Below are 21,226 nucleotides of genomic sequence, written 5' to 3'. Positions count from 1 at the left end.
GGAAAAATCTCAATCTATTCTATAACGAATGCATTTTATTTTTATATCGGTATACATTATACATAGCTTCTACATAATAGAGATGTTCTGTCCCAAACAGAAGCTTCATTATAATGACCAGAAATAGTATCGTCCTATTTGAGTTGTAATTCATATATTTTTTATGAACGTAGACTCATTTCGAGAATTGAGAAATAATTTAGAAATCCAAAGGAGAAATTAAAAGGATGATAAGTCAATAATCGTATAGGAATAATTTAAACCTGTAAACCGTTATCGATTTCTTTTAATTCCACACATTTATTACGTCGTTCGTTAACTTGTTCATCCACGCGAATTTTTTAGCTTTACAATTTTAATTGTATTTTACGTTCCATTCACTACGATCTATCACTGTTATTTTATATGCCTGAAAAAAATGCTTCCCTCCAAAATACGGCAAAATTATCATTTCTGTCGCAGTTCTGAATAAACATTCGATAAAGCAACGCGCAGTTCGTCCTCATCAGATGCAACCGACGTATGCATGTTCGAAAGTCGGATTTCGGCTACGTCGAAAGGGAACAGAGGAGACGAGTAGAGACGTCAGGATGAAGGCAGGAGGGTTGGGGGATATAAATCGATGCGCAAGCAGCTTTGCGCGAGTTGTTCTCGTTTTGCGGTCGGCCGTAGCACCTGTGCCCCGCATCGCCCGCCATCGCGAGCGGATCGGCGCGGCGGGGGAGGGCAGAAAATAAATGCGAATCGATCGGCAGCTTAATCATTCGGGCAGCCCCCCTCCCTTCCTCACCGCGTCACCCTCGTTGAAAGAGCGGAAAGGCTCGGCTGCTGGGACAAAATGCTCGCGAGTCCCGAACCCGAAGCCAGAGATATTGCCCTCTGAAAGGCATACATACGCCCTCCCGCGACTCGATCACGGCCGCATAAAGCACTCTCCGGCGCGGCGCAACAAGAAAAATGCGCCGGGAGACGCGCTGTAAAAATCCAGTCGGCGCGAATAAAGCTCTATTCGTTCGATCCGCGATAATACGATCACTGCTCCTAACCAGTTTCCGTACGTGCCTCGCATTTCTATGCCGACTTACAGTGGGTTATCGGCGATTCGCAAAAATTCTGCTTTCGTATGAGATTCCGCACATATTCCAACAGATGAGTTTAGCGATTTTCGTTGCACACTCTAAATTATTCGAGATAGCAATAAATACAAAATGTTTATAATAAACCCCTAAGTTAACAGAGAATAAAAAGCCTGTAATAATAAAATAAAAACAATCATCTTTCGAAGTGTCTTTCCTTAAGTGCTGACTTTTCTAAATTTAATTTTCTCTTTAAAAAATTTGGACATTTGAAATAACTGCAGGGGACAGAACGAGTTTACATTCACACGCGTGGTGTTTCATAATATATCGAAGCTATACAACGCTTTGTATATGTATATGCGGTTCGTGTATCCCCTTCCGAAGCTTCTCACCTAACGGAAGAATGATCAAGCATGCAACCAATGCATTCGGCGGTGATTGACGAGGCGTCACGGAGATATAAAACGTGTTATATGGCGTGGCACGATACGCCGTTCTAGGGCGGGGAATATCTCCGACATGTATGAACAGGATAAGCCAGAAGTCGCTTGAAAAAGTAGCATATCGAAAGAAATTTATCTTAATAAGGTGCTGCTGTGACTCTTCCAGAGGAGAATCGTTATACATAATTTATTTGTTTTCGATATAAGTATATAGTTTATTATCGGGATATATATAGTCTCTCTCTTTCTCTCTTTCTCTGAGAAAAATATTCCGTTTCCGATCTGATTGACGGATCAGCTTGTGTATCGCGTAACTGCATTGCTGTATATCGCGAAGAGCGAAACATACTATAAAAGCCAACTGACTTTGACTTATACGCCTCGAATCGCAGCCATCAAATGTTACTTCACGGCAATGCGATGAGCGACTTCTCCCGACTTGTCGTAATCGTCTGGTTCTAGCGATATAGTATATCGCGGCAGATCATAAACTTTACGATTACCATACTGCGCAGAATTTTTATTGCGCTCTACGCGCGAATCGACGGAGTTCCTCGCGTGCGAATTACCGCCGACGTATATAGTTACACACGTTAAAGAGAGTACTTTTCCGTCTGCGCGCGAACGACAACTGTTCACGCGGTCGTTAAAAATTGGAGAAGATAAAAGAGGGCGCGAGGAGATGCGGGAGGTTCCAAAGGAATTAAAAGTGTCCAAGTATAGCCGCGGATAGTTTCTCGATTCGGCAGCGGAATGTTTGTCAGACATTAGCGCGAAAGACATTTCCAAGTCGCGAACGAAACGTCACTTTGTCGCGCAATTCCGTAGGGGGGAGACTCGCGGACGAGGGAGATTATTTTTCGTCGTTAAAGGACGCCACACCTGAATCGTCGTTGGCGCTGTCGGGAGAACGAGGTTTTACAACGTCAGCCGCTTTCTTGTTCTGGAAAGTTTCGCGGGTAAAACGGCCGGTGGTTTACGAAACGGGGACTCAATTCCTAGCGTTCGTAATGAGCGTCATTGTTGGCGCGGTACTACCCGCCCAGCCTGCTTTCTTCCTCGCGGAGATTGGACTTTCCGAGCTTGCGAGGAACGGTCGCCCTGTGTCGTGAGCAGGGCTGTTCTTGGAAACTACAATGCCCGTTGCCGCGATATTCGATAGGTCGCACTCGAGGGAGGCGTGCACATTCTCATGCTAAGATTAGAGCAAGATAGGGCAGAATAATTTCCGTTCGTTCGTGCACTGAAGCGCAATTTTGATTTTGTTCAGAAAAACGCGGAAATTTAGAAAACGGGATGATTTATTTAATTGTCACATCAATAAGATGCAAATAAAACTGTATCTATGGATGTTTAATATTTTAGATTATGTTTTTTGAAACCTTTATGAGATTTAAAAATAAAAACATGTAATATCTCTCGTCTTTCTAGCTTTTTCTCTATCGTAGTTTCTCTACGAAAGATTAAGATCTACACAAAACATATCCGAAGAAAATTGCTTTCTGGATTCTTGCAAACTAAAAAATTTATAAAATGCATTGCAAAAAAATATGAAAAGAAAGTAAGAAAAATGAGAGAATTAAAAATGTAAGAATCTAAAAGAAAATATTCTACTTCAGTTAAAAATTCGATTAAGCTTTTATTATAACTGTGACTTTCACGTGACATCAAATAACAATAGCGGGGATGTGTCTCTGTCCCCCGTTCGCTACTATCCGTATGAGAGGAAAAAAACCTCAAGATTACGAGGACGTTCCCCGGTAACGGGATAATAAAGCGACGAGCATTGTAGCTTCGCCGTGGACTTTTTGAAGTTGCTCTATCTCCAGCTTTTCCATCCCACTCGCCATTTACGTTTTCAGCGTTTTTCTTCGCGTGTCCTTCTCTCTCTTTCTCCCTCTTCCTTTCTCTATAGTACTCTATACCATTTCCCGCTTTGTCCCTTTTTACCGAGAATAAAAATCTTCAGGAGCTAAAAACTTTGCAGTCTCGAAGAACTAAATCGCGATCTTTGCGGTAGTCTGAACTCAAGTAGCTTCTTCGAAGCGCATTCATCTGCGCAGTAACGAAAAAAAGGAACGTTTTAAACATCTAAAGTATTTCTGCGGAGTATAAAATACTAACGAGATATCGTCTTCGTCGATTTCAGCGAACCGGCCTTTGACGATCGAGGAGCTGAGGGATTCGATATCCTCCGAGTTGGAAGGCAACCCACCCCTATGGATCACCAGGAGACCGGGCAAGTACAGCGTGAACGTGTACATTAACAACGCAATGATCCTCTTGGAGCAGAGCAACTTCCAGTCGAAATTGAAAGTCAACGGCGACACTATGACTCAAGTAAGTACTTCGATATATTATCACGCGGTTATATTTTATTTACTGCTTGTAAAATGTTAATGAGTCTTAAATGCCCGTTTATTATTTTTTAATGGTATCCAGAAAGAATTCTGTGCGCACGCGTTAGAATAAGCAAAAAATATATCAATAAGAGAAATTGGGTTTGTATAAAACTGTCGAATGCTCTTGTACATGTAGATTAAGAAGCGCCGACTGCTGCTGTTGCACAAGAAGTATAAACAGACGCTTGTTTCGCGACGGATTCGATAAATCGCGAGTTTATCACAATCGTTTTTTATTCCCCTCGCGTTCGACCGCCATTTTTCTGACCGATTTCCCAACAGCCACTTCGACCGTGCGGATGGCGGCTTTCTAACGAGCTTTTAATGAGCTTTACACGCTCACCTTAGCCGCGAGACCATTAGGCTGATGGATATCGCGGGCCTCGATAATGTCGAACGGCGCTTCCTGGCATTCGCATTCTCTCGCGAGAGTCATCAGCTCCGGTTATCGATGGAACGTCCGACACTTTCACGACTCCCTGCAAATTAAACCTGGTGTGTTAACGTCCGATTTATAATAATCAGCGCGCCGAACTGTAAGTTATTTGAGAATTACGGGCGAACCAGTGCCGCTGTCTCTCATCAGTTGAACAGTTGAGCGAGAACTGCGGCGATTGAAATGCGAGTTTACTCGAGAAAATATAAATTTCCCTTCGGAATAAATTTAGAAATTTGAAATTGGCGTGTTACACGATTTACATATTTCTTTGGGAATCTCGCGTAAATCCGTTCCTTGAAAAGCTAACCGACGCAATTCGACGCGACGCGGTGTACCGTGTAGTGTTTTGCGCAAATACAGCCGAGGTGGATTTGTCGAAGATTCACGGGGACTCTATCAAGCCGGAATCTTTTTCAAATACCCGTAAATTCGTTGTCAATGGCGTAGTCCCCCTTTTCAGCGTTACCTCCTGGCTGATTTGGGTTTTCGGTCTCGCAGGCAAGGTATAGGATCTCATTTCAGGTTGCCAGACGAATCCTTTAATCTATAGTTAAAGTACCATCACCTGATGAAAATCGCACGGGACTAGCCGGGCTACGACTAATCCCTTCGACGAGCTCGCCTGCAGATCAATCTCTCCCTTGCCTCCCGGTATAATATTAGGGAAACTTTTCTCATCCACTTAACCCGCAAGTTCCATTGCCTCGGCTACTTCCTGCTCGTTACCAGCGTATGAAAATATCGGTCTATAAATCGCGTCTTTCCTCCCTACTTTTTAATAGATATGAGTTCAAACTAAGATAGAAACTACCGTTCTTTCTTTATCGCCGTAAAAAAATCGTGCATGCGTTAAATTAAAAGAAGAGCGCTTCTGCAATTTATTATTATTATTATTCAGAAAATAAGAGAGAACTGCGAAAACATAATATATATTTAGTTCAATTTCGAAACAGATAATTATAATATGTCATCAGATTTAATTTAGATTTAATTCAGCTAAAATTACTTTGTTAATGTATTTATTACATGCAAATATCATGACAAGGATAACTGTGATGAGGAGCTAAATTATTGCGCGCCGCGAATTTGATGTAAAAACTATAATTTCCGTGTTATACATTCCGTGAGAATTAGTGATAATGATTGATTGTAACATTATCATTAATAATTGCGAGTGCGCCAATTAGTCACCGGATGGCGACGATACGCTGCAATAACTTACATTAACCATCCGTAATTATTAATTGCGCGATGATTCAATAATGCATGATTGATAGGTTGAGCTAGACGAAAGTGAAATAAACACAATCGATAGCCGCCAGTATACGATAGTTACAGCATCGAAACTGCAATGAGTAAGATTTCAAATCATAAAAAGAGATAAGATAGAGAGGACGGGGGGATGGAAGAAAGAGAGAGAAAGTTATATAAATCTGTTATAAAAAGTAATTTTTTGTAAAACAATATTCTTAATAATTTAAAAACATTTTATTTTCGAAACTGCTATTATTAATAAGCAGTTAATTTCGCAATTTTATTATATTTTTTTCAAAAATCTGCTAATTACGTACAATTTTATACAGAAAGAACTTAAATAGCCTGTTATTATAACTTATGTTTTATAGTTATTATTATGTTAAGTTCTTGCAAAGTTGTGACTTGTATCAATATTTAATTTTATAGAAAAATTATGTACATTTTTATCCCGCAGACCCGCGGAGACATAAAAGTGTTGCAAACTCCTTTCCCGCGTATGTGACTATAATAGGAAATGTCTCAACAATAGAACGGGTCAGCGATCCGTTTTCAGTTGGCGCTCGCTCCCACGAGCGCGTTGCATATCTATCAACTGAAGAATAGATTTATGCGCATTGTCCCCTTACGTATACCCGATAGACATACGTATTCCATTATCCGTCGTGTCTCAGATCGGAGCAGGGGGAGTCTCGTTTCGAGTTTTACAGAGAAATATTCCGTCGAAATCTTATCCCTTATCGTGATGTGCTTTTTTTTATCGATTCGTCGCGCGGAATTGCGCGAGATATCTCGTCATAACGTCATGCGCCTCGTCAAATTTGAACTCGACCAATTCGGCACTGTCGTCACGGTGTTATATTCTCCTCGCGAGTCCCGCGCAAACGTTCCCCGTCCGTCGATACGTTGCAAACGCGCGTCGATTCGCCGATCGCGTTGCAATTCAGCGAATGGCTCTCCCGTTCCTGTCCGTTCCGGCATTTTATGATTATGGACGCCGTATTTACGATACACCGGATTAGAAATATAGTCCGGGCTGATACGCATTTTAAGTCCGCCGTAAATAACTTAGAGTTAATTCCACCTTATACCTTATGCATCGGATTAATGTTTCATTGGCGAAAACGTGGCTCGCATTCTTTAATCCCGTTCGACTTACGCGGACGATCCATTTTTAAGACGCTCGAGCTAATCGACTTCTCAATAGTCGTTATCTCTCACGGTATATTTCGGGATTCGAAAGATCTAATTTCGATTCATAGCGAGATATTCGCGAAAGGTTCCGGCTGGCGTGCCGTTTTTTAGTTGCTTTATCGCGTCTTATTTTTCCGAAGATATGGATTTTACGACGTCTTAAGAAATCCTCTCCCGGAGCGTCGATTTCCTGACGGACGCGCAGGAAGTCGAGATAAAAGGGGGGAACGTGAGAAGGAGGAGAGTCCTCATCCCCAGAGTTATGGCCGGTTTTATTACGTCAGCCTGCTCGTAAGAACGAGAGGAATTCGAGAGGTTCCGATCCAATTTGGGAATATATTCGAAGATTTGTTGTCGTCCCCTCGGCCTGTCCCCGGAAGATACAATATATATTACTTCCTGTCGATCAAATGGTGTTCTATTCAGTTTCGCGCGAGTACAGAATGCCCGCAGTCTCTCTGCACGAATCTCGTTACCGAATCCTCTCTCCTATAGGGAACTACAAAAATTGTTTCGCCCCGTCTTATTCGCATGCAGACTTATTCTACAATCCGCGTTCGCAGTCTAATAAAATAGGAAATTTGCAGATCGCAATGGCGAACGTCGAATTTTAGCGAAGTTTGTCGTGCTGCAAGGGAGAAAGGGGTGCACCGCAGTTGCGCGAAGGGCGGAAAAGCGAAAGAGAGAAAGAAGAGAGAGAGAGAGAGAGGTGCGATGTTTTTAATCTCAAAAGGCGATGTGGGTTTTGATCTCATTATACGTCCCTGGAACGCAGCTACCCCCTCGAGCGAGCTCCTCGCTCCTCCTGTTTTCTAACAATCTAAAGAAATTCCAGTCCGAATAACTACACCGACGCCGGCAGGATCGCCTAAAGAGACACGGTTAATGGAGGGGAAAAATACCGGGGTGGAATGACGGGAAGGGTTGCCGTGAGAAAGAAAGAGAGACGGATAGGCAGAGAGAGAGAGAGAGGAGACGCCGGGAGTACTTGAGTGCACCAGTGAAGCCAGTGGTGCAAGCAGTTTGTCCGCGAAGAGGAGAATTGAAAATCAGCCACCGCGAGAGGCGGGCGCTTGGCAGAATAGTTGCGAGAAAGGAATGAAGTTTTTCGCGGGATGGCGGGACGGGGTGGGGCCCGCGTGTTTCGTATCGGACTTTGCGGGAAATAAAGATGCCAGCCGCTCGGGAAGTTCATGTTGCTGTCGAGAGGAGAAATGCTCGTAAACCGGCCAATAGCGAGAGCGTAAAAACACATATTAAAATAACCTTAAACGCGATAAAACTTGAATAAAGCACGTTTTAGGCGAAGAGGGTTCTGCTATGACGGGATTTAAAGCGAGAGAATTGTTTGTCTGGAATAACGAATGGAGAAATGATGAATTAAGCGTTTGGAGAGAGAGAGCCAGGCAATATAAGCATATAAAATCAATACATATCTACAAATTAATAAACGGCGATACGAGTTAGGCGCGGTACGTGGTGCGCAAGTAAAGAAATTAATAGTTACAGAAGTAACCCTTCCCTCCCCGGAATTAAATCGACGCGATTTAATTATTTTAACAAACTGTAAAGAATTAATTGCGAAAAATATTACCTCAGCCAGGATTCGAACCTGGAACCTCCCTCATTCCGTGAAGGGCGTCGCGATAAATACCACATGCCTCGGTAGTCGAATTGGTACGACGCCCTTCACGGAATGAGGGAGGTTCCAGGTTCGAATCCTGGCTGAGGTAATATTTTTCGCAATAAATTCTTTACAGTTTTTTAAAATAATTAAATCGCGTCGATTTAATTCCGGGGAGGGAAGGGTATTAATGTTCCAACGATAGCTGTGTTTCAAGTCCGACAAATAATCGGCGCGCAGTTTATTAAGTTGGAATATATGTATATTATATACATTGTAATTCGTTACTTCTGTAACTATTAATTTCTTTACTTGCGCACCACGTACCGCGCCTGACTCGTATCGCCGTTTATTAATTTGTTGACATTTTCACGAGTCTAATGACATATTTCAATATATATCTCTTAAAATATTGATGGGAAAATTAGCATGTAATCTTATAGTCTAATTTTTCCGTAAATACAAATTTTATTAAAGCGAAGTAAGTTCGGGAAGTAAGCGCAACCACCTGTATCCATCCGTGAGTTAAAAATAAAAGTGAGATCAGTATCTTGTTAAAAATGCATTTGAGGTAGAGGCGGCCGACGGAACTTCACTGAAAACAAGAAAGCAAAGTACTGCGAAGACATGGAAAAAAAGGGTGGAAGAAAGGGTCATTCATCGTGGAAAGTAAAGGAGTGAAGGGAACGCGGAGAGGTGGCGAGAAAATAAAAAGTTGCTGAAGGAGGGATATAACACAAAAATCGCGCCACTTCGTACGTAGAGAACCAACCCGTACGTTCAGCCCGCTTTTCTCTTCCTGAGTTTCCCTTCTGCCCTGCTCGATTCAATGAATCTCGGAGTGACCTTAAAGGAGATAATCCAATTTCCGTTCGCAATTTCTCGATCATCCATTGACTTGACGTACATTAACGAATCTCGACTAGAATTCGATAGATGGGGAGGGGGGATCTGATCTCATGTTTTAAAGATTAATAATATTCCATTTCGATTCATAGATCTGTGCCCGTTGCGATATATAAGTGCACATCAGCCGTCCGTACTAATTTCCATTATGAATAACATTTGCAAGTCGAAAGGCAGTCGCGATTCCGCCCGCCCTCCCTCCCGCTATACATTTCTTTTTCATAAATTTTGATGATAATTGATGAACGATGGAGGAGAGAGTACGGTAGTTTCTCTTAAGAAACCGGGGAGCGGTGGATGAAAATTAGCGTGATTTCTATACTCGCCGTCGCACGGAGCTACATAATTCGGAATTCTCCGCTTTGCATGGAATTACCCTCGCGTTCTCTCTCCTTGGCTTGAATATTCATGCGGAAAGAATGCATTTGATTACTTAATAGCCGCGACTCGCCGCGCGTATAAAATTATTAACGTACGTCAACTGCAAACTTAAACGGCTCCTACTGTTCCTGCCGTTCTTCCCTCGTTCCCCTCTCGCACTAATTGAAAAGCAGGGAGATTTTAACTGGAGACGTGGTCCGTTATTTTCTAAATTTACGCAAAATGTTAAGTGCTTCATTAAAGGGCTTTTCCGAAAAAAAAAAGAAAATGTAACAGGCGCCAGATGTTAACTGTAACGACCCGGAAAAACGTTTCCACTTTTAAAGATAATCGCGCATAGTATAAAAGATCGTAATGATAGGAAGACAATTAAGATAACTAATATGATAACGCATCGATAGCGATCTAATGAATCGCGGCAATAATTTTTCAGTAGAATCGATTTTAACCCCCCCCCCCCCCCCCGCCGCCCGTTTCGAGGACGATATCCACGCGAGTTTATCGTAAAGGTAGTTGCGTGCGATAATTCATCGTTAACCACGCGCAGATCGTGATTATCTCGCGGCAGGGCGCCCAGGAGAAATAAACGAGCACGGGCTGCTGTGTATCGAGATGATAACTCGTACCCGCGTGTACCATACCATCCCCGACCGCGGATATGGGTAGCCGAGCTGATTAAGAAGGAGCCCGCGCTCGGAGAGGTCGCGAATGGCTCGGCGCAACTATCGGTAAAGTTTAATTAGCGTTAACTTTACGATACTCCGCGGTAGGCCGACCTGGCGGTCGCCGCCGCACTTTCCACTCGCGCGAAATTAGACGAAGCTCAACAAAGAAGCTCGGGCGAAATTAATATGATCGATACGGTCTTCTGTTGCGACCGCGAACGCTTTCAATCAAACGTTTTAGGAGCTTACGTACTCTGACTCTGACTGCGGTCCATTTGACGCTACAAATTCTTTGGAGCGTTCTTCTTCTCCTTCTTTCTTCATTGAAAGAAAAGAGAAGAGGAATGCTTCGAAGCATTTGTAGCGTCAAGTGGACCACAGCCTCTGTCGACTTCTAATGTCTTCCCGGCGTTTAGTTGTTACGCGAAAAATCGGACACGCGGAGTAGGTAACCAGGCGAAAAATTAAGGATTCACATCCTGCGCTGGCGAAACGTTCGATCTCTCCCCCTGCCCCTTCCCCGGACCCCCGATGACTCGCGACCGCGAGCAAGATAAATGGGCGTCCTGGCTCGGCTCGTCTTATCCCGTAAGGAACACACAAACTTCGCTTTCCTCTCTCATTCCCGGTGAGTAAAACGATTCATTTCTAGCCAACCGCCGCGCCGCACCCCACCTGCCCCCCCTCGTTCCCCGTTCCCCGTCCCCGTCGCTGTCGCTGTCTTTTTCTGCGACTACGCTGGATAAATGGGACACGCTCCCCTTCGCCGTCTTCCTTTTTCTCCTCTTATCATACGATCTTCCACGTTGCCCGTGCTTTCTCTCCCTCCCCTCGGAGAGCTCATAGGCGCCAACTTTCCGTGCGACCGCGCGACCAGCTCTTCTTTTCCTCTCCCCCTCCCTCCTTCCCTTCATCTTTACAGACACCGTGATGGATGTTTCGTATTAAAACTGTCGGCGCGTCCACGATGGATCGTGCGGAGATTTAATTATCTACTCCATAAACGCATCAAATCTACATGTTTCTGAATCTTCAAACATTTTTAGATACTTTTCAGAATTTTATTCGGAAGACACTCTGTTACTCCAAAAATATAATCTGTCCGTGATAGCACATATTGAACGGTTGCCATGATAATTCAACAGTGGCTACGGAAGCACAGTCGGGAAAACAGTTTCTGATGGAATTACTATGTTAACTCAGTTCTATTATCAACGTCGCTTATTAATACAGTTTCTCAGCGTTTCAATTAGTTTCTTCCCTCTCCTCTCTCTCTCTCTCTCTGTCTCTCTCGCGCTTGAATTTAACTATATTTATTAAAGATGTTGTAGCAGAACCATAACAGCGAAAAGATTAAACTTATGGATATTAAATAAAATCTTGGCGAGGGGACGTTTCTATCAGTGCGGAGCGCGGGGAAAACTGCGTCTTAATATTCTACAGACGAATTCTCCGGGGACGTTTGCAACTTCGACGCTTATGTTTCCCAACGCCCTTGTTCCTCCTCCGTTTCCCTTTCTCTCTCCCGACAGAGAGAAAGCCAAACAGCCAACAGGAACGGGATATCCCTCGCGAGATAAGGGAGCCAGGGACGATCGCGGGCGAGAGCGAATAAATAGCGGCGGCAACGTTTTAGTGTCGTGCAACTTTTTCCTTTTTCGGGATGGTAAATGATAGTGCCTCCCGACGGGGATGCGCAAAGGGGGTAACAGTTTCTACATCTTATCACTTTCCAGTGACTCTACTCTCTCGTGAAATAGCATGTACGTGGTGGAAAGAGGCAGGGAAAGAAGAGCGCGTGAAGGAAACCCCCTATCGCACCCTCCTCTTTGGCGGTGCTTCTCTTCGGCAGCAGATCTCGTACAATACAGTTTCTATACTTAAAGACGCGATACAAGCAACATACACGATCTCCTCTATAAAAGTTTCTAACGCACCCCCGAATTTACCACGTCTAGTAAAATTGAAGAAACGTTACTTCAAGATGTTGTGTTTTTTTTTTTGTTCTTTTTTTAGGAGAAGCCCGTCTTGCCAAAGAGAATTTTATAGTGTATTTACCTAAGGCACACGTGAATAAATATATGTTTTTCTCTCCTTCATGAGTTTACTATTAAAGCGCGCGTCAGTTGTTTCCGACAGACTCGATATAGCCGACGTTCGTCGCCGCAGGATAAATACTCGCTACGTGCACCTCCCAGTCTCTCTCTTTCTCTCTCTCGCGCTCTCTCTAGCCCCGCGTTTATTCGCTTCCGCTTCCTCCACTTCGGAGGTTTATCTTCGTGTCTCTCTTCGTGTTCCCCGGTTCCCGCCGCGCCGTGAGCTTGACGTCGGTTTGTCTCACTTCATCTTCGCCACCGCGCGGCGGCCGGATTCATGGATCCCGTTCGACTTGGCGAGATTAACTTGGTCCTTGCAAGTCAGAATTAGAGACTCTAAACCGTAATCCCGGGGTTGCTTAGTTCAACATCCCTACACCTGCCAATTACGTAATTTCCGGAGGAGATCTTTGCTGAATGCAGTCTTATGTAATATCTTCTCGAAATCCTCCTCCGTTCATTCCTTTTAACACGAGTTTTTAAGCTATCATTATTTCTGCCTGGATTTCGATGTACGGTTATAGATCAACTATTCTAATATTAAATAATAAATTATGCGAAATTGTGATGACGTGTTCTTGCGTAAACAAACAAACGATATCTTTGTGTGATTTCAGGTCCTGCATATCATAAACGAGGTCCTGGAGCCCGTGCGATCCAACTCGGCGGAATCGCCGATCTACAACCCGAACGCCTTTCAATTTCTGAACCAGAGCGAGAATCTCAATTTGGGCGACCATCGCGTACGGTAAGTAGACTGTTTTCTTCGGTAAATCAGCGCCGAGAGTTCGAGAGACTCCGGCGCGAGCTATTTACACGGCGGTCGTTTTCGGTAGTGGGAGTGTCTATCGGCAGATATAAAAGAGTAACGAGGACATTTATTGCGACCGGAAAGAGAAGAGAGGAGAACCTTTTCACACCCTCGAATCTGGGAGCGATAATCCGCCCCTACGCGTATATCGCGTTCTCGAAGCGTCACTTTTAAGAGATGTCCTCGTATTCTTAGATCTTTAGATGGTTATTGCTACTTATTGTTAAATCCTTCAATTCGCGAATTTCCTTAGATCTTTCGATAGTTATTGCTACTTGTTGTTAAGTCGTTTAACTCGAGATTAACGCGAATACTCAATCGGTGGCAGTAAAAGACACGTTGCCACTGATATAAATATCTCATATTGATTATCCACATCCTCTCGAACAATTCCGTGGACCATTCTAAAGTATTATTGCGCCGGCTCATCAATTAACGCGCAGTCCCCCTGATTTAAATATAAATACAAAAACTCGGCGCGCATTTAAATAACGTAAATAAATGCACGAACTTTTCTCGTTTGTCTTATTAACGTCGGCGCGTTTCGTACACCACGCCTTCCGTAATTAACCCTTCTTTTTTTTCCACTCCAGCACTTTCCGACAGCGGATCGTCATCGAGAAGAAGGAAGCCATCTTCAAGGCCGAGGGTCGTTTCACGTTCTTCATCCCCGTTGACGAAGGTTTCAAGGTAAGCGGCTTTAGCGACCACTTCGCGAATCGATCATCCGAGAAGGGATGATTTTAATATCTCCCGTCGCGAACGATTTTCCCTTTAGAAAATTCGAAAACAATTGCATTCGTTGCGTCTCGAAATTAGACGGAGCAACCGAGAAGACTCGGATAATTCCAGATTTATTTAGGGATCAATGTAAAGAGGAAGGTTCAATTCAAGATTTGTTAAATTCAGAATTTGTGTGTGTATGTGTTTAACACAATATCGTCAATATCAATGCATTTATTTAGAGATCAATATAAAGAGGAAGGTCCAATTCAGGATTTATTAAATTCAGTATTTGTTTAATACAATATCAATGCATTTATTTAAGAATCAATACAAAGAGGAAGGTTCAATTCGGGATGTATTAAATTCAGAATTTATTCAATGCAACATCGATGCGTTAATATTTTTAAATATGGGGGTGCGGGGGGCTTTCCGGGCTAAAAGAAATTTTTGCGGGTTGAAAAGAAATCAATTCACGATTAATTAAATTCAGAATTTATTTAATACAGTATCAATACGTTAAATTCTTAAGTACGGGGACACGGAGGCCTCCCGGACTAAAAGAAATTTTCTAGGTTGAAAAGAAATCAAAATTCAGGATTTGTTAAATTCAGAATTTGTTCAATACAGTATCAATCCGTTAAATTCTTAAATATGGGGACATGCGAGGGGCCTTCCGGACTAAAATAAACAGGTTGAGAAGATATCAATTCAAGATTTGTTAGATTCAGAACTTATTTAATGTAACATCGATGCGTTAATATTTTTAAACACCGGGGCGCGGGAGGCATTTCGGATTAAAAGAAATTTTCCGGGTTCAAAAATGTTGAAAGAAATGATTATTGCGATACACACACGGCAAGATAAGCGTGGTCCTAGACACCGCGGAATTTACGCGCGCATTCGGAGAATTCGTTCCGCGCGGAGCAGCGTGTTGCAGCGGCGCGTGTTACACGGGATGACGTTTTACCGGCGGATGTAAATTATTCCGTACGAATACGTATACGCGTGGCATTTAGACGTTTCAAACGTCGGATTACAAACGCGACACTCCGACGTCGCGCGTGCAAATCTATTTTAACGTCGAAGAAACGCCGAGCGCGCGGTTATATCCTTTAACACTTTGCAGGCTGCGTAAAAATGTAAAAATATGAAAAAAGCCGCAAACGCGCGCCGTAATTATTGTACGTGTTTTGTGGAAATTATAAGAACGTAGCGCGAGCTGTCTTACTTTTACAGGCCGAAAACTGTTTGTCTCGAGAAATATATATTCCTGTCACGTCGAACACTCTCCCTCGACGATTCCGGGGGACGGTTTAAAAAGAAGTTTATCTATTTTTTTTATCTACTTGTTCGCCTGTTATCTATTTATTCGCATCTTATAGCAGGCAAGTTCGCGTTTCACGACGGAATACCTTGAGAATATCGGGGGCGCGACATAAACGCAAGGGGACTCACCCTCTCCCGAACGTTCCTGAAGAGCGGTGTCGTCTCCCTCTCACCCTCTGCCGATTAATTCGTTATACCGCTCCTCGATCTTATCGACGCTGCTCCGTAATTCGTGACGCACTCCTCACTGCTCCTCACTCGCAAAACACACTCGTGAAGTTTCGTGAACACTCGACCACTTTCTTCCGGATCGATCGCGTTCGATCAGCTCACTAATTCACTCATCGAAAGGATCGCGACCCTCCCGACTTTTTTTTATCTTCAAATCTTATCTTCAACCGACTGCTCCAATTGTTTTTACACAAAAAAACCACTTTTTCGACACTACCGAGTCTCCCGACGGCAGAAAGCTCATGCCACATTCAGCGTCGACCACGTAAATCTGTTCACTATATACCGGCACTCGTCGCGATAACTTACGAAATTGCGGAAAGAATTGCGCGAAGAGACTGATCGGCCGACGCGTCGGCTCCGAATCTTCAGCAAACTCGATTCGCGCGACTCCGCTTCAGATCGACATGACTTCTCCGCGACGTGGCGTGCCGTCGGTGACCGTCGCGGACGCGACATCGACGCGACACACACATCACTGGCGGTTAAATCGGGTCCATACCGAGCACAAACGAACGCGAACAAGCAGCTTACCGTCGAATAGCGCGAATCGTCGCAAGCCGTCGCGAAATCCGTTGAGATAGCTCGCTCATTCGCTTAATCGCGAGTTCGGAGCAAAGCTGGAAAAGCACTGTGCAAACATGGCGGCGGACAAATGGGATCGCCCGTTCCCATCAATTCGTCATGGCGATCTCTCAAGGCGCGTCTCGCGACTCGCGATGCTCCCGACGGTCCTGCTCAATTTTCCCCTCGCGGTTCTCTTCGATTCCCCTCACAGATAGCACTCGCGAATGATACTCGTGACGAGCGAGTGCCCCGAAACGCGAGCAAGAGGTTGCATCGTGCCGACGGCCGGCGAAACGCGACGCGACTTAAACGTCGGTTACGAGACCTACGAGTACCGAGAATCATGTCAATCGCCGTCGGACGGGCCGAAACGATCGCTCGTCGCGAGATCCGGCACTTCCGAATCCAGTACTCCCGTCCGTGCGCGAAATTTGCCTGAGATGAGCAAAAAACCGCGAAATTGCGAAGCGATCGCGACACGGCCGCGCAACGGTGACGCTCGACGCGAACTGGCCGCCCCGGCCGCCGGCGATTAGCGAGATTTCGGTCACGCGATCACGCGATTGGCGCGTCCCGACGCGCGAAGATTTCTTTCGAATGGATCTATTTATTAGAAATAATAGCTGCGTTCAGAAGAGAAAGCTGCTTTTACTACAGTTGCGAAACAGTAAAGCAGCCATTCACTTTCGATTGAATTGTACTGTTAAATTGGACTTCAGTTTGAGTCATTTTCAATCATTTCTGCACACAGAAAAGTACGTACTACCTGTCAGTAAATATTACTTGTTTTAAAGTATATTTGATATAAAGTTTGTATATCCGTAAATCTACCATAAAGTCCATCACATTTACTGAAAACATATTCTGGATCTTAACGAGTCTAGTACTTCAAACAAGAATATTTAATTAATGCAAGAATTTGATTTACTTACTAGAGTCTACGGAAGAGAAGCATATACTTAAGTATAGATATAATATTCTTGAAAAAAGAATAACTTCTTGTTTTGAGCATAAAATAATGAGCTTTTCTGAGACTTGTGTGCCAAGTATGTCTCAAAACTATTATTAAGAAACAATTCTTTGTTGAAGAAAAACTATTACCTAAAACAAATAAAATTAAATAACTATATAATTGCTTTCCTTGGCTGTAGAATGATATTTTTCTATGTGTGTATATAGGTCACCATATCAACTCAATATGTCGTTAATTTAACTAAAACAATGTTAATTTAATTAAACCAATGGAGTTAAAATAATACTGTTTTGTGTTAAGATAATGAATTTCGACACACATGGTACTTAAAAATAACAAAACCCTATTTAACCTTAGACACACCATGGGGGTCTCTCAGATCCAGACGAAACTTTGCTTACTCCTCACAACAAATTTCGATATTTAGTTTTAAACCTGAAGTAATTTTCTTCGCCAGTAATAATTAACAATAAAGGAGATGGTTTAATTCGACAACTGGCCATTTATTAATATAATATTCAAATATTCAAACACAGAGTATGTTTGAATATTGTATAAACACACTCTGTGTTTGAATATTATATTAATAAATGGCCAGTTGGGTCAAAAATCTTCTCATTTAATTTTAACTTCATAACTTGACAAAATAAAACTTTTCGATACTAGCTTCAAAATAGAAAATATTAATCTGGACCAGAGTTACAATCTATCAAAGTTATATAGGTCTATCAGACCCACGAGGTGTTTTCAGGATGCTCTGGAAGCTGTGTGTTCTAGGGTTAACTCAAGGTTTAAATTTTATTCCTTAATATTTAATAGTGTATAATATAGGTACATTATACAATATTATAACATGTTTAACGCGACGGAATTTACAGAAAAGCCTAAAAATCTAGATATGCTATTTTTTAATTGCCATTTCTAACGCCGTATATTTAAAATATTGATTAAAGTCGTTAGTTATCAGAGTGACGGTAAAAGCTTTTTAACAACGCTCTTCTAGGCGCCTAGTGGGTAACAAATTTTACGCGTTGAAATTTCGCATTCTCTCTTTTTCCGCGTAGAGTTTCAAGAAACGTCCATTAATCCCTGGCGGAAATAAGGATTAAAAATTATGAATTTCGTTGCACGAATCTGTGCGCATCTCCCGCCAGCCGCTCCCCGCCCTCCCTCTCCTCCCCCCCCCCCGCCCCCGTGTTTCATTATGCTCGCATCGCGGCACTTCGGCGCGGGATTCCGCTTTTTCTCCAATTTTCAACGCCAACCTCGCGTACACACAATGGACGTTCGCGCGCACGTAATCCAACTTGGAGCGTAAAAACGAGCCGGAGTTAAACGAGCCATCCCGTCAGAAATTACTGAAAGTTTCGCGCCTGTACATACGACGCGTCGGGCTCGGAATGCTCGGCGGATCCGAAAAAAAGAAGGAGGAAAGCGAGAAGAGAGGAGGGAAGAAAGGGAAAAAAAAGAAGACCGGCAGGAAAGCAAAGAAAATCGAGGCGAAGGGGTGTGTAACGACGGTGTATGTACGACTCGATCTCGAAAAGTTCCTCTCTCAACGAGGTTAGGTTAGGTTAGGTCGTCGCCTCGCCGAGAGGATCTCCGCGCGGCCGGTATCGAGACCCCTTCCGCGCCTCCGTTCTCCGTCACACCTTTCGTTCCCTTCTTCTCGAGGGTGGGATCTAAAGTTCGTGGTGTGCCCGCGTGGAGAAATCGGAGTTGCCGTGACAACGCGGTCAGCCGCGCTTTTGTGCGAGAAAGACGCTGAGGCGTCGGATAAAAGGACGCGTGTATCCTAACAAGAATAGCGGGACGTGAGGAGTGTCGGCAGCCGGGGCGAAATAAAAACCACGTCACTTCTTCTGAGGGATATATAAGTTTATTATTTCGTATATCGTGAAAATTACATTCTCCAACAGTTAGACTCTTTCGGGCGAGTGGCAAAAATGTGACGACGTGAAGAATTATTGAGATAACGGAAGCGAGATCGTTTTCTTTTTCGAATTACGACATGACGTATAATGATTATACATAATTTATATTCTTCTCATTCCAATGGAGTTCTCATGATCCTCCGCCTCTCTGTTACAGCCGGAGCCGAGGCCGCAGAAGATTGATCAGCTGGTGATCGACGGGCACGTTCTACCTAACGAGGTTCTCTTCACCGCGCCGACGCCAGACAAAGTGCCGTATCCAACCCTCGTGTTCAACGACAATCTCAGGGTCGTCGTCAGCTTTCTGAAGTCGCAAAATAAAGGTGATAATCATGCGCGCTTGTGCACTCTACGTCTCAATCATCCAGGAGAACAGATTTTGGACCGTTGATTCGATTCAGAGAGTATAATCCGATCGAGAATTACTGTTATTAGAGATCGGCGCTATTGTCCGCTATTATTCCGCGTTGTTGGTTGTGTTACGCTCGACGCGAGAAGGCTTCGCCTTTAATGACGGCGCCCCCGAACGGGGGGCGTGTCCGCGCCAGTGATAGATCCGTGCATATTATATTTCGATGACTAATTGATAGTCCAATTTTCAGTCTACGTTCAATCGGACACGCTGGTGGGCGATACGACTCACCAGGCCGGGGTGGTGCTGGCGGAAATAGTGAAGGCGAACATCCCGGTGCGCAACGGTGTCGTTCATCTGATACAGCGACCGCTCATGGTCGTCGACAGCACCGTGAAGGATTTCCTGGAGGTCAGTGCCCGAGCCGTTTGTCCTCAGTCCGATCCACGAGCATCGTACAAAGTAATCGGTGTTAATACATTCGGCCGCCACGGTCAGCCGTGCGGATTTCCGGAAACGCTCTGGCGGTCGAATTATAAACGCTGAAATTACCAATTCTTTGGTCAGAGAAGTTACATTAAATTCTATCAATTTATTTATGGAATCCTTTCGCGATAAAATGAATTCTGCGGCAATTAGCGCGTTAATCGATAATATCGTTTGACGCTTAATTATTAGATGTTGAGAATAATGAAAATAATGTTGGACGGCTTAATAGACAGCAAATATAATGAATTATAATGTGGACGGTGCGTCATGATGTCGCATCATGTTGGGTTCGCGCGGCCTCATCATCGACGTCATTTTGCCTCCCTATCCATTAAAGTGCTTACATTGAAACACGGCTGCATTTCGTTGGGATAAATTGTTAAATACTACAAAGAACAGTTATACATACAATTTTAATGTATATACGATTTTATAGAAGCGTATATGATAGGTGTGTTACTTGTTACCATTTTCCCGACGTTTTAAACTAAAACAATTTGCGCTGCACGTGTGTTGGGTCAGACCAATATGCATACTCTACGTTTAAATTAATTCTCACTTATAAAAAAAAAAAAGAAATAATTTCGTCTTGCGCGTCAAATATAACCAAATGTGTTTCCATTCTCAAACGTAGCTCCAACGTGCAGAAATATTATTTTAGCATTTTGCGATGCAGATGTAAACAGATTTGCATTTAGAAAAAAAGCAATGCTATCTTCATATTTCGCGATGCAAATACCCCCTAGATTTGCATTCCGAACAGTGGTATATTTATTTTTCAAAAATGCGTAAGCGTATATTTGACCGACATTTTTACGCGATATCATCTTTATGTTTCTCGATAAAGAGATAAAAATTCGGGATGTCGTTGTAAATCGTTAAAAATCCGCGTCGAAAATCCGACTATAGAAAATCACGTGGGGGGTGATGAAAAAGATTGCTCGGAGATTTACAGATGTATCCGCCGATCGGGAGGTATTAAGCTGAAAAATACTTATGATACGTTGAGCCTCGGAAATCCCCTCGCTAAAATTCATCGAGCTTTCCGTGAGTCTTCAATCATCCCCGGTAAAACCCCGGTTAATGCAAACGACACGTACGTGCGGCGAAAAAGCGACGGCGATTGACCCGGAAAGCCGTCTACTCGTAAAAGCATTGTGACCGGGGGTCCAGTTTATACGTACCGTGAGAAGAACGCCGAGAAGAAAAAGTCGAAATTTATAACTTCGTTTAGACCTCCTTACTTCCGGAGCTCTCTGCGAAATTGAAGGCGAGCCTTTGTTTCAAGCCCGTTCCACTTCGCAGCCTCATTCACGCCGGCTGTAAACGCGCGA

The 21,226-nt window shown here is 43.5% G+C and overlaps 1 protein-coding gene across 4 annotated transcripts in view; it reads left to right on the top strand.

Annotated features, from left to right (window-relative positions):
* Fas1 (fasciclin 1) overlaps positions 1-21,226 on the top strand; it is a 230,699-nt gene that overhangs the window by 162,304 nt on the left and 47,169 nt on the right. For all 4 annotated transcript variants that reach the window (XM_071699951.1, XM_071699950.1, XM_071699952.1 and 1 more), the window contains exons 3-7: positions 3,672-3,862; positions 13,101-13,231; positions 13,888-13,984; positions 19,209-19,374; positions 19,654-19,814. In XM_071699951.1, the coding sequence (XP_071556052.1) occupies positions 3,672-3,862; positions 13,101-13,231; positions 13,888-13,984; positions 19,209-19,374; positions 19,654-19,814 (746 nt within the window). The remainder of the gene's footprint in view (positions 1-3,671; positions 3,863-13,100; positions 13,232-13,887; positions 13,985-19,208; positions 19,375-19,653; positions 19,815-21,226) is intronic.

Source organism: Temnothorax nylanderi, unplaced genomic scaffold (genome assembly GCF_030848795.1).
Source record: "Temnothorax nylanderi isolate EJ_2023f unplaced genomic scaffold, tnyl_v1.0 TNYL_tig0020_pilon, whole genome shotgun sequence".
Taxonomy (NCBI): Eukaryota; Metazoa; Arthropoda; class Insecta; order Hymenoptera; family Formicidae; genus Temnothorax; species Temnothorax nylanderi.
This window is presented reverse-complemented; position numbering and strand designations above follow the sequence as displayed.